The sequence below is a fragment of the Nannobrachium achirus genome (genome assembly GCF_963921795.1).
Source record: "Nannobrachium achirus genome assembly, chromosome: 1".
Classification (NCBI taxonomy): domain Eukaryota; kingdom Metazoa; phylum Chordata; class Actinopteri; order Myctophiformes; family Myctophidae; genus Nannobrachium; species Nannobrachium achirus.
The window spans coordinates 28,592,350-28,612,922 of NC_137810.1; the positions used below are offsets into that span (position 1 = coordinate 28,592,350).

The following is a 20,573-nucleotide window of genomic DNA, read 5'->3' on the forward strand; positions in this document are numbered from 1 at the left end:
ATTTACAAGCTCACAACGTGTCGTCCTGTGAGCTTGTAAATCGAGTCTTTTCGGTGCACGACACTGGCCAGCGACATAAAAACAACGTATAAACCAGGCATAAGAGTTGGACTGCGGCTTAAATAATTCTAGACAAAGTGTTTGTCTTTTATACTAGTAATACATTACTGACAACCATTCTCAGAAGAAACAGCAAGAAATGTGATCTCACATGTTTTATTCTTTATCAAAATTGGATTTGAAGGCCTGAAAATCGAATGTATAAAAACAACAGAGAATGTTATCAATCTGGCACACGTCAGATCAGACGTGTCTGGGTCTGCCCTGCAACAAGGCCACACTGCCCGTCAATTGTGCGCCGGTTAAATTAGCGATGAGCGGGAAGTAGTAAAGACAGCAGGTAACACTAGACACCCTGGGACAGAAATACTGACACAGCCAACCCCACAAGAGAGATCAACATGGAAACTAACACACAGCCAAGGGATACCACACTTGCAAGTACGCCAATACTTTGACACCTGGAGGAAAGCGGGGAGAGGAAAGAAGATGGAGAATTAATATTGGCAGCCCAGCACCTGATGTATCTGCTGTAATGACAGGCGTCCGAAAGACATGCTAAGGGTTCTGACAACAGACCCTAGACTCTAAACTATTGTCAGAACACTTATCGTGTCTTTCTAAACTGTTGTGAAAGGTCCTCATCAAAGAATGAGTGTTAAAAAAAGGTCCCTCTGACCAGAATAGTGACCTACAAGTATATTAACCACAGATCTTCAGAGGGAGAAGGGAGCGCGTGGCGTGGCTGGCATACAAAGCATACATGTTGGCATTCTGTGAACGTGCACAGCGGAGGGTGAAGGCAGAGAAAAATAGATAGCGGTGGCATTTAGTCGTGCCAGGCCAGCCATAACACCCTTTACTGAGCCCAGGACCTGAGGAGAACCTCGAGGCTCAGAGAGAGAGAGAGAGAGAGAGAGAGAGAGGGCAGATGATGACAGTCAGCTGTCACTAGTGTTTGTGTGTTTGCTTTCACGTTAAATGTGATGACCAGTTTTTCTTTGAGATCAACTGAATTGCGCACCCGGTCTTGGGCACCCGGTCTTGGCGAGAAGCCACCTCAGCTGGCGGCTCGAGGAGGGCTTGCATCAGTGAGAAGCCTTAGACAGGTGCACTGTGGGGGTGCTACCCGAGCCCCTGGCTTCAGCTGGGTCACATGAAAAGAATGTGTGTGTGTGTGTGTGTGTGTGTGTGTGTGTGTGTGTGTGTGTGTGTGTGTGTGTGTGTGTGTGTGTGTGTGTGTGTGTGTGTGTGTGAGCACTACGGTGCATTCTGCAAGCTAATGTTGAAGTGATGGTGTGCGTGTTGTACAGCATGTTGTCAGGTTCATGCCTGAGGCTGCCATGGAATCTGAATGTGTGCACTAACAACTGAAACCTATGACTGGCAGCACGTACTCTCTCTCTCTCTCTGTGTGTGTGTGTGTGTGTGTGTGTGTGTGTGTGTGTGTGTGTGTGTGTGTGTGTGTGTGTGTGTGTGTGTGTGTGTGTGTGTGTGTGCGTGCGTGCGTGCGTGCGTGCGTGCGTGCGTGCGTGCGTGCGTGCGTGCGTGCGTGCGTGCGTGCGTGCGTGCGTGCGTGCGTGCGTGCGTGCGTGCGTGCGTGCGTGCGTGCGTGCGTGCGTGCGTGCGTGCGTGCGTGCGTGCGTGCGTGTGTGTGCGCGCGTACAGTAGGTGGGGCACTGTATTGTTCCTTGGCATATACTGTAGAACAGGGTGAAACTGGAACGTGTGGTTTGGTCCTCTTTGAAGAGCCCCACCGATGTTAGCCTCCGCTAAACATGTCGAATGAATATGAGTGTCTGGGGCGACCGTGAGACATTTCAGATTAGGGAGCGAACGATTCACTCGCTTTGTTTGCCAACAAGCATGCAGCCTCCATGTCCCACCTATCCATCTCCCCCATGCTCGGCGTCCTCCATTCTTTCTCAGAAGCAGGGGTGTCGCACCAAATTCTGGGCCCTGGGTACAAGGATTCATTGACTGGGAACGCATTATTACGCATTATTTTGTGCTTTAACTATTGAAAAATACAGTAGCAGACATACAAGCTCACAGGGGCTGAGAGCTTGTAGGTCTTCTATTTTTGAAAAAAAAATGTTTTTTTATGGAAAAGGTTTTTTGAAACCTGTTTCCCATCTCAAAATATGTAATTCTGGGGACCTGCCCAGAAGTCTTGTGGCGTACAGTGAAATCCCCAGTGCTTCATTTGTAAAACACCTCCTCAAGTCACCCCCTTATCTTCCCTTAACCTTCGCACCTCATAATAACTCCTGCTCCTCCTCCCGTCCTCTCATCCCTCTCCCTCTCCAGTCCACAAACAGCTTGGTGCATTCCTGCACGCGCAGGGCAACTGCCTGGCTAGAGAAAGTTTGAGGTTTGCCTGAGGATTGCCCGTATTAAGCAGTGGTGGAAAAAGTACTCAAATATTTTACTTAAGTAAAAGTATCAATACTGCAATGTACTACAAGTAAAAGTCTGGAATTCAAAATGTACTTGAGTAAAATACTTAAGTATATGGTATGAAAATTTACTTAAAGCACCAAAAGTAAAAGTACAACATTTTATACAGATAATAAATATAGGCCCGCTGGCACCTGGACAGACAATTGGCTTAACCACTGAACCCATTAAACTCAAAGAATGTTGTGCCAAGGACCCATCAAAGTGATATGCATTTGGCCATGGACCCCTATCTGAAAATGTTCTGTGCCAGGGACCCCCAGAAGAGAAGATTTGTGTTAAGAAATTCTGAATTATTAACATTAAAATAAAAGAAAATGGCAGATGTAAAACAATGATGTCAGCTCACAATGATGTACAAGCTTGTATATCTGCCATTTTTGTTCTAAAGCACTGTTCAAAATCCTAAGAGTTTTCTTTCTTCACAGTGAAAGTGAAATATTCCCTTTAAGCCCTGTATACTTTGTCGTACGAAGAATAGCGCTAATGCTGAGGATATTTTAGAAAACAACAATAGTATGTCATGATTTTAAAATACATAAATATAGATCTATTTGGTGCCTGCACCATTTTGGCACTGTCATTTTGGCAGACACAAAATTTTGTTTAGAAGTTTAAGTTGAATGGTTATTGTAAAAAATATACCAAAGTTTCTATATTTCTATATATATACGTAGAAGTTACACAGTGTGACTCTAAACAAGGATGTTTCCACAGTTTATTGCATTTTTTGGGGATGGGGGGGATTATGCAACAGAGGGGGATTATACAACAGAGGTTAAAGCATTCTTGTGCGTTAAGAGTGGTGGGTGCTAGGCATTGTTTATAGGCTGGGTTAATTAGATTGGGCTTCCTTGTCTTATTACGTGGGGGGTACATTTTTCCAGATCTTTGAGATGTCTCCCTAGAGATCGTGGGGATAGCTGAAGAGGTTCTTGGATGAAAAGGCAGACAAAGAAGGGATACTGGCTCATTGAAATCAAGTTACCTAGATGTGTGAAATATTTCCTAAACTGTAATGGTTTTTGAAACAAGCTTGGAATGTAGACAGTGAAAATACCAATATCAATGAGGTCAACAATATACAGTAACAGTGTAAGTCCTTAGCTGAAGCACTGTTGCTGTATGTTTGCATGTGTACGTGTAAGATATCACAAGACATGCCCGTCCAATGTTTCTTTGCCCTATTGCATAACTAGCCTACTCCGTATTCTCCCGGCACCTTTTGTCCATACAATTAAAGCAGACCTATTGTGTGTCGCTAACCAAACACCAACTCCTCCGTCTCAGCTTTGAAAGCACACATACTGCAGAAGGGCCTCTCGCTGCCAAAATGTCATGGGGGCGGCGTATGGCCTCAGCACAAAAACAACTCCACAATGGAACTTGGAGAGAAACAGAGAAACTTCTTGACACCTTAATGTGTTACTGATTTGCCACACACACACACACACACGATGTATGTCTGTAGGCTATGTACTGGGTCGAAAGAGTTCAATTGACCTTTCCCCTACATGCATCCTGTATGATGGTTTTTCACCAGTGGATGATTTGCCCAGGATATCAGGTCACACTGTACCTGTGCGTGGTTCCCACAGATGAGGGCCAAAACATTTCCTCTGGTCCCCCTACAGTATGACACTATATTCATCATTCAGCAAAGCTCCAAACATCTGCTCCTCGGCTCCACAACTCAATGGAAATGTTTGCCTCACAACAGCACTCCATGTGGAGTTCCCCATAATCATGTAGACTTGGTAGCTGAACTCACTAACCTTCTTTTTTTTAACAATGACTTGAGACTTGAGAGTTTATAATTGTCTATTTCAGCTGTTGGGTGGAAACCTTATATGTCTAAAACCTTAACCCCTTTCAACCTGGATGTAAAAGTTCAAAAAATGTCAAACTTTAAAGAAATATTGAAAAAACAGCAGCCAAACTTTGTTACTGTGACACTGTCATACGACAAAGTATAATATACAGTAGGTTCTTCTTTTATGAAAAAACAAAAAAATGATAAATTGATAACGACAATTAAAATATTATTTTTCCAGCTACTATTGTTATTTTTTGCAGCAAAAGAAAAATCTTGTTGCAACAATGCTGAGCTGCCGAAAACAAAGAATTTTACTCTCTAATACTTTTATAATGGGAATCATATTATTAATCTAGAATTTTGATTGTCCAATCTATTGTCAATGTCTATGTGATATGTCAATGTGTGGACCCCAGGGAGATGAACTGATGCTATTATGAATCAACACTCGTATGGTCCAGATGAGAGAAATCAGCATGCACTTCAAAGTCTCGCTGCAAGGTGAGAAACTAGAGCGTTGATACATTTCACAATCAGGGCGCAAAATTCAAAACAGCACCCATGCTTCTTCTGAGAACTCGTGGCAATCACAGTGAAAGATGTTTTTGGTTTGGCCTATCAATTGTTTTGATAATCGACTCAAAATCTTTTCACATGGAATAGCTCTTGAATGATGCAATTTCCAAGACATTTCTTTTCTTGTTTATCTGGATTGTTAAGATAATCGTGAGAAAATAACACAGCCAGTGTTGGGTTTTTTCCTACACCGGAATTAATGCAAGGTATGAATGACATGTAGCATGGATGAGGGCCTTTCACAACAGTTTAAAAAGTCAAGATAAGGCTTCTGACAATAGTTTAGAGACAGATAGGACACCTGTCATTACAGCATGTACTGAAGGGCCTGCTTCTACATGAGTAGTAGTCGGGGATCCACATGGCCAAAAGCTCAAGGAATAGGGTTGAACCTGTGATTTTCTGCCGCACTTTTTATTTCTGTTTTATCTATTAGTTTGGTCATTAAGGTCCACAGAATGGGAGGCCTGCTCTGCCGGAAACATCGCGAAAAAAAGTTATGGCCATTTGTATATTCACTGTCCCATTGACTCCACTAGAAATATTAAAAAAAGAAAACAAATCTACTTTAAGTAGCATGTGAGGGGTCAAACTAGGGGTTCTTCATCATTCTGAAACCATTGCAAGCATTTGTTTTGCATGAAAGACATTCCTTGGGCAAAATATTGGCCCCCAAATACTGTGAAAAGTGATGAGTCATCACTTTTTTCCCACTTTTCACAGTTTTGGGTGGCCAAAATCTTGCCCAAGGAATGTTTTTCATGCAAAACAAATGCTTGCAATGGATTCGGAATTATGAAGAACCGCTAGTTTGACCCCTCACATGCTACTTAAAGTAGATTTTTTTCCCTTTTTTATATTTCTAGTGGAGTCAATGGGACAGTGAATATACAAATGGCCATAACTTTTTTTCGCGATGCTTCCAGCAGAGCAGGCCTCTCATTCTGTCTACCTTAATGACCAAACTAAAAGATAAAACAGAAAAAAAAGTGCGGCAGAACATCACAGGTCCTCTCCCATTTTGAGGGACTGGATCCCCGGCTAGTAGGGAAACATCAGGTGATGGTAAACATATTGAGTGCACTCACTGTGCTGTGGGTAATTTCCACTCACTACACTGATGAGAATAACAACAGAGGTAGTGGACAGGACCGGATCCTCTCACAGCCAGACAGACAAGTTAGCCGGGTTGCACTCTGACGTGCATATCGTTTCCCATTTTCATTCATACCGGAAAATTAAACAGGAGAAGCTGACTGGCAGCAGGGCCACCACTAGAGGGGACTGTGATGTGCCATACAGGTAAGGTGCGTTAGATTTTAACCACTTTAACCATTATTTTATGCTTTAACTATTGAAAAACAGCAGATATACAAACTCGCAGCGCGGCACCGAGTGCCGCGCTGCGAGCTTGTAGATCTGCTGTTTTTGAAAAATCTTGAAAAAGTGTGTAAGTCTTTGAATATCTTTGACCCGATCTTTGACCCGACTTCTAAATCCTTCCTCTAAATCAGTGGTTCTCAAACTTTTTCATGTCAAGGACCCCCAAAATTACAGGTATTTGGCCACAGACTCTCATCTCAAAATATGTTGTTCCAGGGACCCCCAGAAGCAAATATTTGAGTTACAAAATTAGTTTTTAATAGATATATTCAAAGACTTGCAAAAGATTTTTCAAAAAATAGCAGATCTACAAGCTCGCAGCGCGGCACTCGGTGCCGCGCTGTGAGCTTGTATATCTGCTATTTTTCAATAGTTAAAGCATTCAATAATGCTAGGTCTAAATGGGTTAAATAGAAGTTCATGTTGGAATGTACTAACTCAACATATCACACTTCTATGTCTACAAGACCCATTTGAAACAATGGCAACAAGGCATTTTCTACTTGTGTATCTGTATATTTTTATATTGTCACTTGTAATGTTTGTTACTGGCTAGGAACTACGGATGTTATTTGTAGTCATGCTAAACTCCGGTTTGTGTACATCATACATTTTGATACTGATGTTCATTAATGTGCACAAATAAATAAACAAACAAACAAACAGAAAGACAGACAGACAGACAGACAGACAGACAGACAAATTGTGGGAATGTATGATAGCTGATACAATTAACAAGAGTAACTTAAGGAGCAGGTAAAAACTATGGTATTCTCAGTTCTAGGTCTTTCTAGTAGCATGACTCACATCGCAATGCATTGTCAGCTTGTAGATCGTCTATTTTCACTATTCTTTATAGTATATAGGCCTGGGCTTAAGTGAATAAATCTGTGGCAACGAACAAGTTCTGAAGACGTGTTCATTGCCATGGAATAAATATGTGTAGCAGCAAAAGGAGCAGTTTTTGCGTTTGTGTTCACATGGTTTGCAATGCACTGTGTTTGCCGTATTATATCATTGTGTCAGCACGTACATGTTTGTGCAGTGTGTAGGCACAGACAATAGGCCTTTGTCTCTCTGCATCCTATTTTTCTCTTGCGGGCTGACACAGACACACACACACACACACGCACACACCTCATCGCACAAACACCTCATGCGTACCGCGTTCCACTTGACTTCCGTCAAGTTACAACAGAAATGGTGAAAAACAGGAACAATCTGATCCTCTCTTCCTGCCCTCCGCTTCCTGTCTTCCTCATCCTCAGAGAGACAGACAGATGAATGAGAGAGAGAGAGAGAGAGAGAGAGAGAGAGAGAGAGAGAGAGAGAGAGAGAGACTGGCAGACAGACAGACTGGAGAGCAGACGGCCCTTTCTTCTCTTTGTCTTGAAGAGAGCAGATGGGGGTTACATAATAAAAGCTCATAAATGTGCGATGGAGGGGCGAAGCTTGTGAGCATTCACACTAGTCGTGACAAAGCTACAAAGCAGCCATCCGCGACCAGCTATTTTGCTGCCGAGTCGCCTCCTAAGTGTTGCTCAAGCCACACTTTAAATGAGAAAGGGTTTAGGGTTAAATAGCACAGGGAACTGATTATAACAGCAAGAATGTGGTTTTCTTCCATTTACGGAAAGGATAGGGAATTGTAGGGAGAGAGAAGGGGGGGTGGGTGAGTAATTAGAAAAACAAAAACATGTGATCGTTTGATGCTTAACTGCATCATTTGAGTGCAGAAAAACTTGAGGCAAGCTTGACTTTAATTTGTAGCATGTCACGCCCGTCACGCAGCAACAAATGTCGGCCGTCACTTTGAAGCTTCATGTCGCTGGCTTCCAGAAAATGACTTGTAGCCTGTCACTTTGTTGCTGCTACAGTAGTGTGAAGTGAACACAGCACCAGAGCTATGTTCTGCATAACCATAGGTCAGTGGTTGCCAAAACCTTTTAGCCCGTGACCCAAAAGAGAAATTAGACGTTTGAACTGGGACCCAAACTAGTGAAAACAGCAGATCTACAAGCTCACAGCATTGATACATCGACAGTAAAAAAAAATGTGTATATATAATGTATATTATTTGTATCAGCCATAAGAAAGGATTTAATAAGAATATAGAATAAAAAAATAAAAAATAAAATATTAAAAGAATAAAGTCTAAAAGTTTTAAAAAACACATTGAAGAACATAAATCTTTAGACTGAATTTCTAACTAGTCAGAGATGGCACACGTTTCAGATCCTCTGCAAGTTGTGTGGCATAATAACTAAACGCTGCTTCACCATGTTTCGTTTTAACATTTAACAGATCGGTCCCACATGACCTGAGATGTCTGGAGAGTTCATATTGTAAAAGCAAGTTAGAGATGAATATTGGCCCGAAACCACTGAGTGATTTATGGTTGCAGTATTGTTTTTAATTCTATGACGCATTGGAAAACAGTGCAGAGATGTGAGAATTGCTGTAATGTGTTTATGCTTTCTTATTTCTAGTTTGACCTCTAGCAGCTGTATTCTAAATGAACTTTAGCTGCCTTGCTTTTTAGGAGATGAAAAAAGCCCACTGCGCTATACTACCCAACTGGAGATAAAAACAATTTGACATTAATCGTCTAATTCAGTGGTTTTCAACCTTTTTCATACCAAGGTCCATTGTTTATTCTGCATTTGAGCCGCAGACCACCATTTGATGAGATTTACCCAAAACTATTTTGTTGTTATTGGATAAGATTTTGTCCACAATTCCATGCTGTATTGATGTTGGTACCATGGTAGAGATAACAGGCCAACATTGATCAAAATAAAAAAAGTCTAATTGTGTAGACCAGGGGTCTTCAACGTTTTCAGGTAAAGGACCCCTTAGTTGAGAGAGAGATGAAGCAGGGACCCCCCACAACCTTTTCGTAGATTCCATATAGTTTCATCGTTTGACAGCACAATCATCAGTGTGTTTTGGATTCATGTCAATTTGTGTTTACAGATATTTAACAACTTGAGCCGTCATAACCTAATAAACTTGACCTTTTACTCTACTTAGTTTGCTCTTTTTCCCCTCTACACCAAATCTCTTTGCCGAAAATAGCCGATCTACAAGCTCACAACGCCTCGCAGATCTGCTATTTTGGCAACAGTTCTCAGAATATGGACACTAGGGGGGTCCCGGACCCCCTGTTGAAGACCCCTGGTGTAGAATTATTGTAAATTAAGACAAGTAATGCAGATGTTTAACAATAATTTAACTTGAGAGTGTAACTCTCAAGAGTTAAAGATCTATAAGGGTCCATTTGGTTACCAACTCTCCATTATTTAGCTGGGGACCACCTGGAACCCCCTCAAGGACCACTGGTGGTCCCCGGACCACTGGTTGAGAACCACTGTTTTTTTTACTATTAAAATGTAGATCTGAATCTAGATAAAGTTTCTGGCTTAGCTTTAAGTCGTTAAAGGATGAGAGTCAAGGTGAGTACAACGTCATGTTAGTTAGCTCAGATAGGTATTTTCCTGACGGAGACAAAATGTTCCTGTCTTGTAGATAAGTCCTGATGCAATGTAAGAGAGTGTGTCAGAACGTCCTGCCCTGTCTTCCAGTCTGTCTAGTAATACTGAGTGGTCAACAATAGTTTAATATAAGGCCATTCCAATTCCGGTAATGCAATACCTGTACCCTTGTCAGAGCACCCATTGTACCCATTGTCAGAGCACCCTCTTCGTGCAGTACAGATTATCCTAGTACTTGGAGGCCATTATTATAGGCATAAAAGGTACACAAGCACGTAGACAGATACAAATTATGACAGGGGCTGAAATTTCATAAAGGGCCTTTTGGTGAAAATATAAAAAATAGCAGACCCCCAAGCTCACAACGCATCGCAGTGCGACGCGTTGTGAGCTTGGAGGTCGGCTATTTTCAGTGCTTGATACCACACTGAACTAAGCATAATCAATTTCTTTCAGTAAAAAAAAAAGTAGCAAAAACTGAATTCATGGTCTGGAGAGGGCACTTTTTACAGACGGATAAAAGGGCAGGGGCTCAAGCCCCCTTTGATGTCTATGTGTGTGTGCACGTGCCTGATGTAGATACTGTAGATGTGGGGTTGGTTCTTAGACCGTGTTCTCCTTGTGAACCGCGAGGGCCTGGAATCAGACTCCCGGTCTTGTCTCTCCTCTTTCTGCCCTTGGTTTCCTGTCTCTCTACACTCTCCTATCTAAGAAATAATGCATCAAAATGCCAAGGGGAAAAAAAGCACGGTTAACTGATAACTGCAGTGGTGACAGATGATCCGATCTCAACACATTACTATTGAACGACGACCTTCTCTGCCCTACACAAAAGGTTACATCTAGCGCAGTGGTTCTCCAACGTTTTAGCGTCAAGGACCCCCAGATTGATATGTATTTGGCCACGGACCCCCATCTGAAATTTTGTGCCAGGGACCCCCAGAAGAGAAGATGTACTGTATGTACCGTCTGTAAAAATTCCAGTTTTATATGTGATGTACAAGCTTATCTGATATTTTTGAATTGCCAACGTATAATAACGGGGTTAAAATTATTGTGATGCCGCATTAACACATTTTGCTGGGGACCTCCTGGAACCCCCTCAAGGACCCCTAGAGATCCCCGGACAGCACTTCGAGAACCACTGATCTAGCGTCATTGCATCGGTTCCGCAGACACAGACACACTCATTTCTCCTCAAGCACACACGCACACACACGCTGCAAGCACCTGACGAGCTGCGGTTCTGAAGCAGGAAGTGAAAAGTCAGTCCATCTGCTTTGACAGGAAGTCAACAGAAACCACATGCCGGCACACTGACGTCAATCACAGCCACAGGAACACCTACCCACAGTGTGCACACGCACACACACACACACACACACACACACACACACACACACACACACACACACACACACACACACACACACACACACACACACACACACACACACACACACACACACACACACACACACACACACACACACACACACACCCCCCCCCCCCCCCCCCTACCTACTATATCATGTTCACACCAGTACACGCGCAGCAACTTGCAATTACGTAGTGTCACATTCATTCAAATCTCAATCACACAGACCAAGAAATGGAGGAATGTATGCAAGTTGCATGCATGCAAAATACAGATGTGCCATTTAGAAAAATTCACACATCCTGCCATTAGCAAGATAGTAGCTCCATTCTACATAAAGATTATAAAGACAAAACAGGGAAAGAAACCTTTTCAGAAAAAGAGCAGAAAATGCAGAAGAGTTGAAACGGCACATCTGTACGCAACACAACACATTCACAGTATGTGCAAGCCCACATACATAGAAGTAAAGACATACATGTCATGTACGCCAACCTACACACACATTCACACGCATTCACACATTCAAATCCCTATTCCTGAGTTCCTTCAATTACAAGCATGTGTCAGTAACATTGTTTCAGTTTCTCCTTCTCCCTGTGTGGGATGACAGTAAATCTACTGACTGATGTCAGTAACACAAAGACCAAAACCATGATCACACACTACCCAGTGTAAAACCTTAGATTTATCTCACATAGTACAATCCTCACAGATAATTTAGTACAGAGTAGAGAGCAAGCAGGCCTGCTAGGCTCCTGAAACACAGAGTCAAAGCCAGGGCCGTTCAAATCCCAAGCACTTTAACCAGTGGTGGAAAAAGTACTGTTACAAGTAAAAGTCCGAAATTCAAAACGTACTTTTGTAAAAGAACAAAAGTAATGGTAATTATGGTATCAAAATGTAATTAATTAATTATGCAGAATGTCCCATTTCAAATTTTGAAAACAGCAGGCTATTTAGCAGCCTATTTTCAAATGGCAGTTACTCTAGTCTAGCCTAAGGGGTGAATCAATGTTTTCAGACTGGCCCCTAAATGAGTACCAGACAATAGTACTTGTCCTACTTTCTTTCTTTCCAGATAAACTTTATTTTGCCTCGCTATTCCTCCAACAGTTTTGGTGGCACGCACTTGGTCCATAGTTCAAATCGACCGGCTTCATCGGGAATCGTGTGCTTGCATTTTGCTAAGAGATAAGTTATATACGTTTAATTTATATATTCATTTATCAGTGAATTCATGTTCTCCATTGACTTAAAACGGAAAATGGAAAAAAAAATGGAAACTCACATGTCCGAATATGGGCATTCCAAAAAATGGGCTTAAGATTGATGACATCAGGGATCTCCATATATGGGCATAAAAGGGAAAAGGACTGACACAGAGATCTCCATACAGTAATTGGCCAGTAATTTCTTAGTGAATTGCATCTTTCTAGTTATTTTGTCCTTGTTTTTCTGTTTCTTTTTATTTAATTTTTCTTTGTTTTGTCTTGATATGACCTTGGTGGGAGGTGGGGGGGGGGTTGAGGAAAATGACATGTCGGATACAATATGATGTATTGTTTGCTAAAAATGGAAAATTTAAATAAAGCGTTAAAAAATATATATACGGTATGTTTGTTTTAACCAAAAAATATCTCCTTTCAATTAATATACATTTGGACTGTTGTTTGAACATGAGTAAGCTACATCCACATGCACAGAACGTGAATGTCACGTGGCGATAAAGCGATGCCATTTCTATTCGGAATAAGGGTTTTCACAACAAATAAAGGCATCAACTGAATGGCGCATGGACCAGTCTTTATGTAAAATACCTGCCAGCAATTTTCATGCTCATCATGCCATTAGTGTATAAACGATGTTTACACAATGATTTGTGCGGCGGCAGGGGCGTCACAAGGGGTAGGAAAGTGGCACTGAGTTACCAGGGACCAAGGTGGAGGGGCCCTATAGTAACTTTAGCTATTGAAAAATAGCAGATATACAAGCTCACAGCGCGGCACCGAGTGCCGCGCTGCAAGCTTGTAGATCTGCTATTTTTGAAAAGTCGTAAAAATGTGCGCAAATCTTTGAATATGTATTTTTTAAGCGAACATTTGTAACTCAAATTTTGCTTCCGGGGAGGGGTCCCTGGAACTAAATATTTTTCATCTTGGGTGTCCTTCACTGAAAACGTTTGAGCACCACTGACATAGAAACATAAGTTTCTTGCACACATTTTCACGATTTTTCAAAAATAGCAGATCTACAAGCTCGCAGCGCGGCACTCGGTGCCGCGCTGTGAGCTTGTATATCTGCTATTTTTCAATAGTTAACATTCATGGGGGGCCCGCAGTGAATCCTTGTACCCAGGGCCCAGAATTTGGTGTGACGCCCCTGTGCGGGGGGGAAAAAAAGAAACACAGATTTACAGTAATTCCAACAAAATGGAAGCCAGGTTATAGACTGCTGCCTGTTTCAGCAGGGACACGCTGTGTTTCTGAAGCATGTTGTGCAAACAGGGGCCCTAACAACGCCACAGAAATGGTTAGCTAGGGTTTATTATGGCTGGCTCTGAAGGCCAACACTCCATGGTATTCCCAACCTCCTTCAGTTTGACGTTAGCCTCTAGCCACATCCCAGGCCAACTGCACACACACACACACACACACACACACACACACACAAACACACACACACACACACACACACACACACACACACACACACACACACACACACACACACACACACACACACACACACACACACACACACACACACACACACACACCACTATTTATACAACAGCTCTCATTTCTGAGTATGTAGTACTTTGTGTGTGTGTGTGTGTGTGTGTGTGTGTGTGTGTGTGTGTGTGTGTGTGTGTGTGTGTGTGTTGTCATGTTTGTGCGATTGAACAGTACGTGTGAACGTGAACGTTCAGGTTGCACAACAAATTTGTGTACGTGGTCATGAAACCCAACGGTCCAACTCTGTGCGTACGTGCGTGCGTGCCTGCGTGTTTCGGTCCTTGGTGGTGGCAGCGGGACAACGATCCCCCCCCCCCCCCCACACACACACACACACACACACATTGTTTATTCAACTTTCAGCACGACTACGGGTTTAAAAAGACTGTCGTCATTAAAAACACTGAATTATTTGCTGATTACAGTCAAATAAAACATATGTCAATAATCAATATAACAATTTAACTCCACCTTCAAAATCTACCCAGCAAGCACGGTCAGGACCTGGACCAATCAGTGACGTCTCGATTGGGGCCAGATCAAGTCAAACCATGACTAGTCAGAGCTGTCCTAGAATATCACCTGATTTCAATCAACATAAATCCTGCCCACAAAAACGGATGTCCTAGATTAATCAAAGAAGGTCTGATCGAGGCCAGATAAATATCATAACTAGTCAGATAAGTCTCAGAGTATAACCGTATATGCTCATATTTCAACTAACATTACATACAATAACAATAATCCTATAGTCCATCTGACATCCTGGTAATGACGTCAAGATCATCCCCATATGGGCTGTGATCTGGCCTAGTTCTGAATGTCACCGGAGTCACCGGAGGACGTTATCATAACGTCATCATGATGTAATTTGGCCTGCAGTGTAACATTTGCTATTATCTAGCCTACATGCTGATTGTCACAACCAGATTCTTATAAATGCAGTGAATTTGCTGTACTTGTCAGCGGAGTGCTTTGGCAGATCAAAGTGTGTGTGTGTGGCAGGGTGTGTGTCGGTGTGGGTGTGTGGGCGACTGTGTGCATATTTTGTGGCCGCATGTTTTTCCTTTTGTACTAGAAAAGCAATTCTGTTTGGACGCGGACGTTAACGACCCTGATGACAGATGGTTTGGGGCTGGAGGTTGCTGGAGCCGAGAGAGAGTTAAAGTCATCACGTAGGCCAGTGGTCCTCCAACTCCTTCTAGTGTCAAGGACCCCCATAACTCTTGAGTTACAGACCTGTACAGTACAGTAATTGTCCATTTTTTGTATCACCCTCGAGGAACCCTGGCGGTTCCCTGAGTCTGACCCCACTTTGACCAACTGACCAAGGAGGGGTCAAGGGTAAATCTATGGACGAGCATTGGTGTAAAGTAATTAAGTACATTTATTTACCGTACTTAACACATGGAGTGCCTAACACATTCACAGACGTTTTAAATTTTCCTTTTGATGCCAACACTTTCATACTTTTCCTTTTTTTAAGTACATTTTGAATTCCAGACGTTTACTTGTAACAGAGATACTTTTACTTTTACTCCACCGGTGCAGACGAGGAAGAAAAAAGCAACATAGAAAACAACTGAGAAACAGAGAGATGGAAAACAACATGTAGAAGATGAAAGACTATATTGGAAGGGGGGGGGGGGGGGGGGGGGAGTCAGATCTCAGATCTCCAGGCCCACTTGGTTACATATTTTGTTATCCGAGTTAGGAATTGGATGAAGTAAACACTGAGGATTTTTACTGTGGAGCTCAGATAAGGTCTGTTCTTCACACGAGTCAGGAGTCAGTCACTTTGTTGCGTATACTTTCAAGGCCAGACATCAATGTTAGCTGTAGTAAATTCCTGGAAGTTAATCTAACCCTCAGCGTTACAATTTGCTGTGTATAAATAGAGGACAGATAATGCATTGTGATCCTTACCTGGTAGGCAAACTCTGGTTATTGGAGGTTGAGTCGTGGCAGCAGGAGACCTCCTATGGAGGGGGGGGGGGGGGGGGGGGAGAGAGAGAGAGAGAGAGAGAGAGAGAGAGAGAGAGGTGGTGTTAAGGACAAATGTGTCCCACATACACACTTTAACTTGAAAAAGGTTTCTTCACTCCGGGTTTAGGAGGTGATACCTTGAAGTAAATTGAAGTAATATTGAGTCAGTATATAATAGCATGTGTGTATGTATCTGTGATAGCATGTACGCATGTCTATATGGTAGCATGTATGCATTGATATGGTAGCATGTATGTATGCATTGATACGGTAGCATACTGTATGCATCGATATGGTAGCATGTATGTATGCATCGATATGGTAGCATGTGTGTATGTACTATACCACCATGTGAGTATGTCGATATGATAGAATGTATGTATGCATCGATATGATAGCATGCGTGCTTGTACCAAGCAGCTGAAAAGATGGAGGCTGCTGTTAAAAGACGAGGGCTTTGTGTAACGGTGTCACAAACTGCACATCTGCCTGGTGCTGTGTGCAAGCATGTGCGTCACTGATGTGTTTGTGTGTGTGTGTGTGTGCGTGTGTGTGTGTGTGTGTGTGTGTGTGTGTGTGTGTGTGTGTGTGTGTGTGTCTGTGTGTGTGTAAATGTGTGTGTGCACGTGCATGAGAGAGAGACACTATGCTATGTGTATGTGGATACAGTACATACGTTTCTGTGTGTGCGCTCAAGCAGTATGCCACTGTGTGTGTGTGTGTGTGTGTGTGTGTGTGTGTGTGTGTGTGTGTGTGTGTGTGTGTGTGTGCGCGCGCACACCACTGCGGGGTATGTGTATGACGTCTGTGTCAGGGAAACTAGGTCACAGAGGCGTACTTTTAATTGCAGTGATTAACTCAAATTAAATACCATGCTCTGAAGTGGGTGTATTTTTTGCAGTGTTTCTAAGCACAGAGTCCAAAGTTCCTGGAAGGATGCTGAAGTTTGGGGAGGAAATGAGGTGAGAATGTATCTGCAGAACTGTACAGCTATATTTACAGTAAGTTTGATACAACCTTGCCCAGTGATATTACTAAGAAGCCTCAGGGCGCATGCAGCCAATTCTTGTCCATCTGGCCAGTGATGTATATCGGACCAGTTACCCATATGAAGATCCATTTACTGTATATAGTACATCCCTTTTATGCCCATATATGGAGATATGGGTCATTTCTTGGCCATCTGGCCAGTGATATATATATCGATAACATCAGGGATCTTCATATATGGGCATGAAAGGGATTCTGGGGAATACCCATATATGGACTTTTACATAGGTGATGTCACCTGTGATGTCACAGTGATGTGTCAAGGGAACCAACCCATAGACTGTAAAAATGTGTGTAGACACAGAGACAAGCTGTGACATTTCTCATGGTAAACTGCGACCTTCGGTCGCAACAAAACTTAGTGCGTGTGTGTGTGTGTGTGTGTGTGTGTATTGGTTTGCAGATGCTTAACATAAAGCTTATTATTATTATTATCCAAATAGCTTTATTTGGATAATACTATTGTAAAGACAAGGAGGTTATCTGATAAAAGCATTAGTCATGCCAACTTTTGTAGGAATACACTTTATTGTGGCAAACAGCTCACAAAAACACCCACCCAAACAAGCTGACTCACCAAGCACAGAAGGGAGGGGTGTGTTCCCCGTAGCCACCCCAATCACTCTCAGTTTCCCCCCAAACACACATGAATGAACATAAACCAATCACATTAATCACACATAAATCCCCACAACACGTCCCCTTAGTAAACAACTACCCAATAACACAGCAATTAATCAATAAATACAGGCGCACCCCGAGGCATGCTGGAAACCAGGGACGTGCAGAGAATGTTGAAAATGTCGAAAATAGCTGGGCCACAGGGTAGTGTTCCAGGCACCTAGGCTGGTAATCCAGACCAGCCTTGCAGCGTCGCAGGTTTGAGTCCCAATCCTGACGACCTTTGCTGCATGTCACCCCCCCCATCTCTCTCCCCGTTTCCTGTCAGCCTACTGTACACCTATCAATAAAGGCAGAAAAAGCCCCAAAAATATCTTTAAAAAAGAATAAAATAATAATATATATATAATCGAAAATAGCAGAGCTCCAAGCTCACAACGCGTCGTGCTGCGCGACACGTTGTGAGCTTGGAGGTCTGCTATTTTACTTGGAGGTTGGCTATTTTCTGTACTTCAAGCCCCCTTTGATGTCTACTGTTGTTTCCTGTTGAGATTGGCGCATTTCACCCAGGTTTTTTCATCTCACTCACGTAACTTTGTCTGCTGACCTCACTCAACAATGAAATAAACAGAAAATAAACATTTCACAGGAGGCAAGCAGTGATCACCCCTTGATGTGCACTGCAATGTAGTTTCAAATGCAGGCGCTTTTTCAGAGTGGAAAAAATAAGAAGACACATGTGACATGTGTGATCTGGGAAGCTTGCCCCAGGAAATGTGCCAAGCTCAATAGGGAACAACGGTATGTGTGCACGTGCCTGCTGGAAACTCTCAGCCACTCAACACTACAAACCCCCCCACCTCAGGGGTTCTGCTATTACCAGTAACCATAACCAACTCACCCAACACTACATCCCAGGATGCTGAGTGGGGCACCTCTCTCGCCCCCCTGGGGCCAAAGGCTCTGACGCCCCAATGTGAGTGTGTGAGTGTGTGTGTGTCCAGTGTGGAGCGTAACATCCATCCATAGCATATCACTGGTTCCCAAACAGCGGGTCGGGACCCATTTGTGGGTCGCGGAAACATTTTTATGGGTCCCTTACATTTTTTGGTTCCCTACATTTTGTCAAAATATTTAATAAAAAACATTCCCCCAAAAGATTTTCATTAACAATGAAAAGTAATAACTAAACAATGGAGCTTGCACAAATAAAAAACGAATTTCACACACCGTTTTACACCTGCAAACCTGTGAATTTAAAAAAATAGGTGCTCCCAAGCTGGGAAGTCTGGTCAGCCATTAACTGCCTGGGATGCTTCAGTATTGACCGGTGCTGCTACTGTATAATATACAGTCCAATTCCAATTCTAAACTGGAACCTAAAATAATATTATCCTCTAATAATAAGTATTGTGTGACATTTTTAAATGCAGCATTCTTTTCAGCCATCACAAGGTGCAATGTGAACAGTCTGATTTATTTCTTTTTTAAAGATAAAACAGATGCCTCAGAGGTCAGATTGCACAATGAGCAGCCACTACAACAGTAGAAAAAAACGTACAAACCTGCACAATTACCTCCATGTGCATACCAGTGAGGCAACTCTATTTTGTGCGAGGGCGTGTGCGCGTGAGTGTGTGTGTGCGTGCGGTGATGTTGACCTACTGCACATACAGTATAAACAGAGCTGCTAAATCCTTTAAACACATTTAAAATGTTAGGCTTTTTCTTAATGTCATTCAAATCGTACTGAGATAAAAGAAATGCTGCTATTTGCTCCAAAGCGACTGCAAAAGATTGTTGCAATTTGTTTCAAAAAGCTTTATACCCTGTATATATAACAAAATGTGACATAACTCTGTTTACACAATGCTGTAGCCTCCAACTGTATATACGTTCCCCATTTTCAACTGTTATTATTGTTTATTATATTTTAACACTTGCTTTGGCAATGTAAACGTAAAAAAAATAATGCTCCTTTGAATTGAAAAGCGTGTGTGTGTGTGTGTGTGTGTGTGTGTGTGTGTGTGTGTGTGTGTGTGTGTGTGTGTGTGTGTGTGTGTGTGTGCGCGCGCGTGCGTGCGTGCATGCGTGCGTGTGTTTGTGTGTGTGCTGCACCCCACAGTGAAGCTCTCCAAAACATAGTCATTCCATTCATACCGTTTTAAACACATTGACGTAAGAGGTTGGAACTGGTCTTTTGATGCTAAGAAACACCCGCGTATTGAGTAGCACAATGCCACATCCCTTCAGGTAAAAGATTAGTGCTTCAGATACCAACTCTCTCTCTCTCTGTGTGTGTGTGTGTGTGTGTGTGTGTGTGTGTGTGTGTGTGTGTGTGTGTGTGTGTGTGTGTGTGTGTGTGTGTGTGTGTATTCACATGGCATGTACCTGTGCCTTGCTCATCCAATGACACTGACATGTGAAATGTTGAAAGAGCTGCAGTGTTTCAAACCTGCCAGTTTAAAGCTCAATGCTTCCACCGTGTGGTGATTGAGTGTAACTACAATATTTTCCCCCTCAAGTTACACTAATGTCAAACAAACACTACCTACTGCTACCCAAACTACTGTCAAATACAGATTTAACCAATAATAGCTTGAGGTGTGCAATGTGCTTTGTAAATGAATAAACAGAAGAGCAACTTATATTCATTAACACATACTTGTTGGAGGCACATTGGACATTGGTCAGGACGGTGAAGTTGTTTCTTACACTTCGAAGGCTTGCCAGAACCTAGAGAAATGGAGAGAAGAACACACACACACAGAGAGAGAGAGAGAGAGAGAGAGAGAGAGAGAGAGAGAGAGAGAGAGAGAGAGAGAGAGAGAGAGAGAGAGAGAGAGAGTCATGAAGAAATGTTAGCATGATTCCAATATTGGGACTACGGTAATTTGAATTGTACTATTTTCCTCAGCAGAGGGGGTTTTCTTTCTGTGAGGGTCCACACAGTATCTACTGAGTGAACATGAGATGAACACATATTTATACTGTATTGTAAGAACACTGGG

The 20,573-nt window shown here is 42.5% G+C and overlaps 1 protein-coding gene across 1 annotated transcript in view; it reads right to left on the reverse strand.

Moving 5' to 3' along the window:
* The window catches only part of pde4ba (phosphodiesterase 4B, cAMP-specific a), a gene marked incomplete at its 5' end in the record, with an annotated part of 205,344 nt that overhangs the window by 61,915 nt on the left and 122,856 nt on the right, over positions 1–20,573 (reverse strand). The window contains 2 exons of the mRNA XM_080726315.1: positions 15,832–15,884; positions 20,228–20,298. Coding sequence (XP_080582441.1) covers positions 15,832–15,884; positions 20,228–20,298 — 124 coding nt within the window. The remainder of the gene's footprint in view (positions 1–15,831; positions 15,885–20,227; positions 20,299–20,573) is intronic.